Genomic DNA, 11,074 nt, shown 5'->3' with positions numbered 1-11,074 from the left:
CCGACAGTTGATCTTTTCTCTCCAAGTTGCTTTCCGATTCTCTTGTAGCCCATCCCAGCCTTGTGCAGATCAACAATCTTGTCCCTGATGTCCGTAGAAAGCTCTTTGGTCTTGCCCTTGGTGGTGATGTTGGATGCTGGTTGTTTGGGTGTTGACAGGTGTCTTTTATACAGGTAACGAGGTGAGGCAGGTGTATTTGATGTAGATAATTGGTTGGGATTGGGGCTGTGTCTTAAAGAAAGACTAACTGGCTTGTAGGAGCCAGAATACTTGCTGTTTGGTAGGGGGTCAAATACTTGTTTTTCCTCATCAGATGGTTATCAATTTTTATAAATTCATATGATGTGATTTTCTGGAATTTTCTTTGGGATTCTGTCTTTCACTGTTAGAATGTACATATGATTAAAATTGTAGATTGTTGCATTCTTTGTAAGTGGGCAAACCTGCAAAATCAGCAAGGGGTCAAATACTTTTTTCCCCCACTGTATGTGTTATTCTATTCATCACTGGGTGTTTTGATAGTTACTGTTGAGTTGATAAATTGGGTATTTGTACAAAACACATCCACACAGAACTTCTCTCCACAGAAAGAGTTTTTACATTCATTGACGTTACTGTACTGCAGTTAGTATTGTGGAATCTTGTGAAAATGTTAGCCCAAATCTGAGAAGTAAATCGCGGTTTTTATTAATATAATCCCTCTTATATAAATCCATAAAAATTCTCAGACACAGCTTTGCTCATGCCTGTCCACTTTACACAAAGACCAATGCCGCAGCACGTCCTTCTAACGTTGCAATCCTGATGAAAAATGCCACAGAGGCTTTAAGGTATTCAAAGATTTAGTGGCAGGACTCAAGGAATGCATCGTCAAATTAGAGATACATTTTAATATCTCATTTATAGTGACTTTTGACACTCTTTCTCGACAGACTTTCGTTCTGAATAATAATGAATAGAACTTGATCCACAAAAGGATTAACCCCTGGTGCACAATTAATTAATGATCAGATTAAGTCTCTAGACCTAGAGATGTTACAGACCGTTATAAAGTTGATGATGATTACAGAGAGAGAGAGAGAGAGCGCTGCAGAGGCTGGAAGGGTCAGAGGGTTCCTGTTGGTTCAGACTGCATGATGAAGGACGCAGCAAAGTGGAAACTACTCTCAGTTGATTATCTCATTGCACTACAATAATCATACAAATTTGATTCTCATGAACACACACACAGAATGCATCATCCGTATTTATCAGTCTGCCGGACTTTGTTCCCAAACATGCTACGACTCGGGATTAAAATTCTTTAAGTTTCTTTGCCCTAAAATTTGTAGACACTGATCAACCAACACCAGCATGCCTAATTCTCTACTCTAATGTGAATCTTGCAAACATTTAGACAGATTTTGGCAACAGTTGCAATTAATTTTCTACACAAGAGAAACTGCTATAGTTACTAGCTGTAAACAACATGTAAAGCATGTAAATTTCATCTTATTTGGCCCTGATATGATCCTATTTTTCTTCTTTAAGCATATGTTTTTTGATCCCACACTCTACCCTCCGCAGCCCAGTACGCTATGCACATATGCCATCATGGCCTGACCTACTTCCAGCTTCCTGGCTTTATGTAACAGTTCAGAGAAGAGTTATATAATCACAGGAGAAGAGGCCTTCCCGCCAGCTCTGTCTCCTCATCATAAAGAGAAAGAGGCAACGCAATGAAAAATACGGCATGGTTTTGAACTCATCCAGTCACAAAATGGCCACAAATGAGATTAATGGCTTCTGGAGTGCAAGGGTATTGAGGGGAGGGGTGGAAAGTTTGGACTTTCATTTAGGCCAGAAGGCCTCTGCAAATTCAGGCCAAGCAAGTAAGCCGTAGCTAACGTTATCCCACGCAGAGTAACGATGAGTGAACAACGTTACTGAAACGTCGCCTGTGTATTAATGGGAACAAAGTGTGGATGTCTATTGCACGTGGGCTCTAATACATTTTAAATCATCATCACTAAATGGCGAGTTCATGTTTCTCAGTGGAGTGTGAAACAAGTGGAGAAACTGGTTTGAGTTACTGTGTTGTTCTAAGTGAAAAACATTTGTGGGTTGGGAAAAAAACAGAATATATAAAAAACCTGCAACAGACAGTCCAAATAATAATATTCAAATTAAATGTTGGATAAATTATAAACTAATTACCCCTGTCAAGGAGGTTTTGTTTACGGTCCTATTTGTTTGTGTGTATCTCAGACATCAGACATTGAAAACAGTTTTATGTTTGATTTGATGGGAACTATAGATTCTTTTTTGGGGGGCAGATCCAGGTTTGGACCCAGGATTTTTTTTCTTGACATTGTTAAGATTTGTCTGTGAAGATTCTCAGTTATCCAGGTCATAGTTATCCAAGGAGGGTTGAATCAAGGGCAGCTGGACTTGGTTGAAGATACTCTCATCAAATAGGCTTCTTCTTTTCTAACTGACCATCAGGGATTCCCAGTAATGAGAAGAAGAACTTACCTGGAGGCAAAAGAAAGATAATGCCACACTGCATGAAAAATACAATAGATGAACCTGAAGAACCTAAAAGATAGGGAACCTACCCATCAGAGCAAATTCTAATCAAAGGATTAAACTTTGCAATTACACCACAGCAGCCACCAATAGTTGACCTCATCATGGCAATAGAATCAGCTAAAAGAAAAGCAACTTAACAGAAACAGAAGCAGAACAGCTCAGGCTGATGGTCTTGGCGGCCCTTTTCAACACAAAGGCACCTTCCAACCCTCCAACCTCACCATCCAGGAAAGGAATGCTGTGAGGTGCTGAGCAAGGATCAAAACCTCACAAACCAAAATGTTGATGAAGCACAGTGGTTCGAAATACAGCGGACTACCATGACCGTGACACTAACGCATTGCAAAAAAAGGTCACAGAATGTTTACAACATTTACATAAAGAGAAATTCATCAGCCAGGAACAATATCACCATTGATCCTGAAGAAGCCATCCCATGCATTTATGGACTACCCAAAATTGATATAGAAGCCCCCCTGAGGGCCATTATCAACAGTATCAACTTGGTCATCTTCAACATTGCTAAACATAAATCTAGTGTTTTAGCCCTCATGGTTGGCAACATGCCTCACCATATCCAAAACTCCATCAACTATGTTCACATTCTGGATAGGGAGGAGAGATGGTTTGAAAGAGGCGTAAAGGAAGCCATCTGCACCAAAGTAGAGACACTACATCTCAACAGGGGAGGAGGTCTGCGACACCACTTATCCCCCATCTGCACAACTGTCCTTTCTCCTCTTCCAAGGAGATTAAACAACCACTCACATTTAGCCTATTGTGACCATGCCAACAACGGTCGTTCTAACGACCATTCCAGCTGCCGTTACAACAGCCAGCAGCACTAACGAATCAAGTGGTATCATCATCTTGATAACGACCCCACAGAGGTTAAATACTGGGACTTCCTGATAGTCAGGTAGAACTCTAGAAGCCATTTGGATGACAGGTGAAACGTCATCAAGTATCTTCAATCAAGTTTAGCTGCCCTTGATCCTTGACCCTTCTTGAATTGTAAGATTTGGCTTTTTTTGTGTGGCTATTGTCATCATTGTACAGCACTCACTTGGATGAAAAAAACTGACCCCGATGATTATTTATGCTTAACTTGATGCAGATCCAGATTAAAAATGTCTAAACATTTACCTTGATTAAAGTAACACATTTAGAGGATGTGCAACTTCAGGTGAAATTTTGTGGAACTGTGGTACACTGACTCAAGTACTGTACTTGTACTTATGTGTTCACATTTTCTGCTACTTAAAACTTCACTACATTTGAGATGCAAATATTGTTCTCCATTTTGTTTGACAGCTGTAGTAATTCTATACTTTCAGATTAAGAGTTTACATAAAAAAATGTCATTTGTTTACAAAATGATGCATTCTTACAGATTCAACTATCCAACAGTATACAATGTGATTAAAAGTGGCTTCACCTCCACCAGCTACAACCTGAAAATTAATCAGTAATAATGACATATTATGTATAATAATGCAAAATTGACAGATTTCATTCTGCTGCATCGTACTTTTACTTTTGATACCTCTAGTACGTTTTGAAGAAATTACTTACAGTGGGTATTTCTTTACTGTAGAACTGCTACTTTTACTTTAAAAAAAAAAGGACTATTCAGATCTTTAATAAAAACTCCACCACAACTTAGTGGACGTACAGTATGAGTGAATTTAACTTAACTCTATGGGATGATTTTCTATCAAATAAAACTAACATAAGAGAAGACGTATGGTTTATGATGGAGCAAACATAGCCAAATAGCAAAGCCAAAGCAATTAGACCTAGATATTGAAAAGTATATGTACACATGACTGCAGGGTGACAGTAATATACCTCTGCTATAAAACAGTGGGTTCAGGTTTATGTACTTGTATGTGTTGTACAGCATACTGTTTTTTTACTTTTGGAGACTACATTATGTTGTTTTCTCACATTCATGTCTGATTAAATGTTTGAACTGAAATTCCCTTTTGTTCACTGGGTATTTCATGACCTGAATTCAACCATGGAGGCGTGTGAGACATTAGCTGCCATCTCGCCCTGTAATCCTGTAACCCAGTTTTCTTTTTACAGGTGGGCTAATTCTCTCCATCCCAATTATAGTCAAGACCCACAAGCGGGGAAAAAAAACTTAATAAGAGACCACTTGTTAGTTCAGCCAGTAGTCAGTGTTACCATAATCTCTGACCCAATTTCAAGGATTTGGACAAACTCAACGGTCTTATCGATTGACATAATCTTGGGAAATAGCAGATGGTGGGACAAGAACTCATTGAACAGATATTCAGAAGTGATAAGGTGTGTTATGGGAAGGGATTGGCAAAACGTAAACAAGGTCAGGAATAGAGTAATGAGAGAGTGTTGTGGCTAAATTACCTGTCTGATATTGCTTATAAAACCACACCATAACCACACAGTGCAGTTTTTGAGTCTGTTACACATACATTCTGTTGAAAGTCTTCCCTGCTAGAGATGTTCTGCAGATTCAGCACAACTATTGTGTGACTGGTTAAAGAAGATCTGATGACCTCGCTGATATGACTGATCCATTCAGGAAACCAGAAAAACAAGACTGCTGTCAACTAGCAGCTTTGTTCATGGTCTTAGTAAAAGTAAATTCAGATTTCATGTTCAGATTTCCTAGTACTACTGTAAAAAGAAAACGTCACTTCTTTTATCCGTTTTTTTGTTAAATCTAATTTGAGAGAAAGAAGACAGGAGGAGGAGCAGCCCGGAAACATACTGCTGAATATAAATGAATAAAAAAAAACTGAAACCACAATTACACCATGGAGCCTGTTTATCAAGTCAGGAATTTCCCTCCCAGGTCAAATCGATGAATGTAGTAACTCAACACGAATCACAGCCGCATGTTCACATGCAATTCAGCTGACTCCTTGCAGCCTAGTGAGTTTATAAAGTTTGGTCATAAACACAGAATACTGTGTTTCTTCCATGAAACTGAGCAAAACTTATGCAAGATGCTTGAGGTCATTTTGTACAACAGCCTGCGGAACACCATGAAACTTTGGTTTATTGGTGTATACTTTGCATTAGTGGTTACGTGGTCATGTGAATAACTTGTTAAGCTGTTGACGCATTTAAGAGTTCAGTTATTTTCTTTCATGCCACAGAGCATGGTTACACTAGCTTGTCGATGCTCACAGAATGAATACACAGCTATTTTGTCACACATTAACTTGTTGTTTTCTGTTCTCACCTCATTTTCCTCTCTCATGCCGTCTATGAGCTCCATCACCTTAATGAAGTGGTGGCAGCGGAGGGAATGATCAACAGCACTAGTAGGAAACGCTTTGTGCTGCCAGTGTCTCCATTCCCACAGAGATAGTTCTCTGGGTGGTGGCCCGCTTTTGGAAACGTCCTCCTTTGAGACAAGAAATGACATCATAAAAATACATAGTGTCAGAAAAATAGTAATAATATATTCAAGCCAGTAACAAAAGACACACAGGAATATAGCAAGGTTCTCGTACATATTACATTAAAGACTCCTGTTGTTTTTTTTACATTTAGCCATCTGAAATCATGGCACAATCTGCCACCATATACTATCAAAAACTGGAGCCAACGCAGAATTGTACTAAGCAGTACCATTAATGGCTCCTGTGTGTGATCCAATGTACCTTAATGGCAATATGAAAACATCAATTGCATTAAAAGAATTGAAATACTTGACTGGAAGGAGTCTTAGCCTATCATTCCAGTAACTTCTTTGTAAAAGATAGAAGATCTCCTATCTTCTTATTTTTTAATGTATTATTTAATTATTAGGGTATAAAAAAAAAAAATAACTAAATGAGGGTTTCACAGTGGTTTTATTTTCATATACATATTCCATTGCCTGGTGCTTTTTAGACCTCCACAAGAAGCAACGTAAAAACAAGGAAAAAGAAAGAAAGAAACCTGAGGTGGTTGATCACTTGGTAGGGACATGAAGTGTGACTGTTTCAGGATTGGATGAGCTTCATCTTCCTGCAGCTTCATGGTGGACGACCAGAGGGAATATTCAGCCCTGCTTAGAAACCCGTCTGACGTTGCACTTCCCTGACGAACTACAACATTAGACACACACAAACTCAGAAACCCACGTCCATATTCTCCAGCAAACGAACCCCCCACCCCTTTTGAACAACCAAAATCTACTTCGTTCTCATCACTCACTCAGGTTTTGAGGGTGGATGAGTGAGGCCCGTCCCTCAGAGTGGGACAGTCGACCCCTGATGGACCTCCTGCTGCTCTCCCGATGGTCAAACTGGCCACAGGTAATGTGCATCTTATGCAGGGTGGGCTTCACCCCTTCGGGCAGCATGCGGGGACTGTTGGGGTACATGTGGAACCCGCTTTTGTTGCCGATGATGGACTTGTGCACACTTCGCTTATTGCTCTGGCTCTGGTTGTAGGTCTGAGGTAAACAAAATTAGAAAATTTGATGAAGGTGGTTTTGTGGATCTGGCTGGGGTTAATCAGCTCTGATATAATAGACTGCATTTAGTAGATCAATTTTTTTTATTTGCTTTTGTAAATGAGATTCAAACTCTCACCCTCTCCTCACGTCCCTCAGCCAGGATGACAACAATGCGTCCCTGCCGCTTACGTCCAGTACGTCCCATGCGCTGCACCAGGCGGATGGGATTCTTCTGTGCATCAAAGCAAACAATGAGATCCACCTCTCCGATATCCAGCCCCTCCTCCCCAACACAGGTCGACACCAACGTGTTGAAGCCTCCCTGACGGAACCTGCACACCACCTACAACGCAAGTAGAAACAAAACCATAAATAGTTAATATGTTCTAATCTTTCCATCTCATATTGTCATCCTGAACTCGCGTGTCTACTGATCCACATACCTAAAATGTAGTATGGAAATACGTATCTTACTTGAATTGAGGTTGTTGTGTATATTTTCCAAATCAAATGCTCCTTTTATAACACATTAAGGATCTGGTCTATTTTTAGTAAATGGTGTGTGTACAGGACACAATGTACATTTCCATCTAAGTGCCATTCCTGCATTTTTTATTGAGAGGAAATGGCACACGCTGTCTGCAGAGCAATTTCAATGCTCAGTAACCAGCAGTGAAATCAATGCAAGAGCATTTTTGTTTTACAGCGTACACTTCTACTGAACAGTTCTTCTCTCGGCCACCAATGACAGCTCTTTTATTGCCCACCACATTCCCGAGCAAGTCCACAATACTCCAGAAAGCACTATTGTGGAGGTCAGAAATCATATTCATTACTACTGAAAACAAATGATCATGTAATATTGAATGTGTAGTATTGTTTATCATGCAATCATAAAGTCTTGAGTATGTGTGTTGTATATAAGTTTTCTGACACTTTATACTCTTTAGTAAATTAATGGTAGTCATTTCTGTGATTCATTGAAGCAATTTAGGTTTTGATCTCTCCTCTCTAAGTTAAATGGGAAATACAATGTTACATTTAATACAGCCAAATATTTAGCTTGATGTAGGATTTTAATTTTTTAAAAGTTGTTCATTAAAAATATACCACCATAATACATTTTTATTTTATTTAATTAGCTATATATGCCACACCTTACTGTAAATCAGCCTTTGTCAAAAAAAGGAATATAGCCTTTACCTCCAGTTGTTCCTTTTGGGTGAATCCTTTGACTCCCTTTCCTGCTGAGGCTTGGCCCATAAAGGTCATGACCCTTATCAGTGGAGCATGCCGGTTCAACATGGCTGCAATTTCCTGCACGCTCTCGCGGAACGATGAAAAGATCATAACACGCGTGCTTACTTCCTGAGGACCTGAGGCTGGACATTAATAAGGCATTAATGAGGTAACCATGAGCTGATTTCTTACAGTGCTTTAACTGACTGTATTACTGTTTGATTCAGATTTACAGTGTTTGGCTCTAATGTCTAGTTTTAAGTTATTAGCTCTTAAATTATGCTGCAAAAAATAGTGTACAGTGGATACTTTAACAGCTTTTTTTGTTCAGGAGGACAGTTTGTCTCTGGACAAGTGCATTGCAAACGAGATTTGAAACACTGAACACTGTGGCAATGTTGCATCTTTTATGTTAACACGGTTTAACAGGTTTAACACAATGCTAGATGCTTTCTATTCACTATAGTTAGAACATGAAGAGAATTATAGATTTTTGCTTTAACTCAAAAAAAACATTGCACATATGAGTCACACCATAGCACCGTTGTAATAAGTGAATCACCATTGTTGTTTGCTGAGCTCTCAGCCCACAGTCTGAAATGCTGCAGCACCACCTCCTCCAGTTTCTGCAGCTTGGGATGACTATAAAAGAAAGGCTCATCCAGACCTAGAAGTATTAATCGCAGAGGATGTTAGTCAAAAAGATGCTGTGTATTCTTTGCTATATTTTAAAGCAAATTGAGGCATTTTGTTTCAAAATGAGATAGACGTGGTTTCCAGATAGCTCCCATCAAAATGCCTCATACAACTACATAAGAAAGGCTCAGAAATATGATTGAAATGGTACGAGGGAGTGCTCAGTTACCAGCAGATGGCTTCACAAACATTGTTTCCATCTCATGATAAAGGTCCATGAAGGTGGAAGTCCTCTGCAGCTCATTTCTGGCCCTGGACATCTCTGAAATCATGGAGAGCACACATATCAAACACGTGTTTTACATTTGACATATTGAGTGTACAATCACTCAATATGTCAATATGTATTATTCATCAGTGTAGACACTGATAAATAATCTGGCGTATCAAAGGGTGTTTCAACTGAAATATGCGAGGAACAAATGTTCTCATATTCAACAAAGCCTTTTTTTCTGTGGTCAACAAAATTAACCGAAAGCCTGTAGGTAACATGACTAACCTCTGGATCCATCCATGATTCCCTGGATGTAAAAGAAGAGCGATCGGAGCCCCATTTGCATCAGCAGCTCATAGCCATGATACAGGCTGATGCAAAGGGCAAAGTCGCCCTCCAGCATTCCCTGCTGCGGACCCTGCAGAGAGCAAGACAGCATCTGAGTCCGTTAGACCATAGTGACCACTGGTAAGGATTCGTTTTAAAAAAAGGCTTTAAATAAATGATAAAAATAAGAGTTATGATCTTTATGTATATTAACTGTTCCAATAACATATTTTACACTCCTACTGCACTTCTACTGTATTTCAAAATATAAAATAATGCAGTATTGTCATTTGCAAATTCCATGTAATTAATGTAAATAATGCATTAAGCTTAAATGTAATTAAATAGTATTGTCATCTAATGTACTCCCACTAAAACTAAAACTCTCTAGACCTCATTGTGTGGATGATTATTTTCTCTCAGCCTTGGGCACATCTTTATAGAGCCCCACAATTGACAAAATGTGCAAAGTTTTTGGACAAGTAAAAGTAATACAACTTAAAGAAAATAAGTTAATAGTTAGTTCATTTAGTTAAGTTAGTTAAATAATTAAAATGGAGCATTAAGTCAAATATAAAGCTTTATACTTCCCTTTAAACTCCAATAAGTTATTAAATAAGTAAAAGCATAATTTATTTTAATCCCTTACTGTAGTTATCTTGCACAAGCTCATTTAGTTTTTCCAATTCCTTCATGTTCCAATTTTTTGGTCTTAGCACACATTTTATCATTTATCAATTTTGTCTGTTCCCCACACAACATTTCAGGCTACAAAGGCCACAAAAGCATAGACTGTATGAGTACTACACATGCTGTAGTACTCCCCAACAGCAGACTTTTATGTGTAAAGTCAGTAGAGTTCCCCTTAACATTGACGGCTAAAGACACTGAAAACCAGTCTTTTGAGCATGCTACCTAGCTGATGCTACCTTTCTTTATGATACAAGGCAGAGCCCATAAAATTAATCATGCATACACTGTACTGCATACTGCTGCATCGTTGTTTAAACTTAAACAAAAGCATTTATGTCAGCAAGCTAATACAAATTGAATTTTACATCTTCATAAAATGATCTTCATCTTCAAGTGCATGTCCCATTTGTTATTTTTTTTAACTAACTAATTGGATGTTATAGGAAAAACAATATTATTTACCAATATGTCTTTATATGTTTGACTTGTCTGATAAGCTTTGACAACATTTTGTCAGATTAGGGGCTCCATACATCTTTAAAAGAAGCAGCAGTAATTCTGAAAGGATGTGTATCATATCACGGAGAATTATATGCAATAGCACCCAAGGATTCATAGAGCAGAGTGCGTGCCTTGATGTTTGGTGGTGGGTTCTTGCGGAACTGATCCCTGGCGAGGATGAGCTGGTATTTGCTGAGAGTCCGCAGGTCTTTGTGTGCCATCACCCGGTTCTGGACCAGACGAGACATGAATTTCTCCAGCACCTGGCAGGAAGAGTGACCAACAGATATACAGGTGATCAATAATAGGCCATTTCCTGTGTTAAGGAGTAATGCGTCAGACTGACTAGCTAGTATCCTGCTGACACAATGCCGTAAAGTGCATCCACA

General features: G+C 38.9%; 1 protein-coding gene across 6 annotated transcripts in view; it reads right to left on the bottom strand.

Moving 5' to 3' along the window:
* The window catches only part of fancm (FA complementation group M), a 66,353-nt gene that overhangs the window by 10,178 nt on the left and 45,101 nt on the right, over positions 1–11,074 (bottom strand). For all 6 annotated transcript variants that reach the window (XM_046062101.1, XM_046062099.1, XM_046062100.1 and 3 more), the window contains 9 exons: positions 10,817–10,948; positions 9,450–9,582; positions 9,120–9,212; positions 8,817–8,921; positions 8,219–8,397; positions 7,152–7,358; positions 6,772–7,012; positions 6,514–6,662; positions 5,810–5,974 (listed from right to left, as the gene is read on the bottom strand). In XM_046062101.1, coding sequence (XP_045918057.1) covers positions 5,810–5,974; positions 6,514–6,662; positions 6,772–7,012; positions 7,152–7,358; positions 8,219–8,397; positions 8,817–8,921; positions 9,120–9,212; positions 9,450–9,582; positions 10,817–10,948 — 1,404 coding nt within the window. The remainder of the gene's footprint in view (positions 1–5,809; positions 5,975–6,513; positions 6,663–6,771; positions 7,013–7,151; positions 7,359–8,218; positions 8,398–8,816; positions 8,922–9,119; positions 9,213–9,449; positions 9,583–10,816; positions 10,949–11,074) is intronic.

This window comes from Micropterus dolomieu, linkage group LG11 (assembly GCF_021292245.1).
Source record: "Micropterus dolomieu isolate WLL.071019.BEF.003 ecotype Adirondacks linkage group LG11, ASM2129224v1, whole genome shotgun sequence".
NCBI classification, from domain to species: Eukaryota; Metazoa; Chordata; class Actinopteri; order Centrarchiformes; family Centrarchidae; genus Micropterus; species Micropterus dolomieu.
Note: the sequence above shows the minus strand (reverse complement) of the source record. Positions and strands in the feature narration are given on the sequence as shown.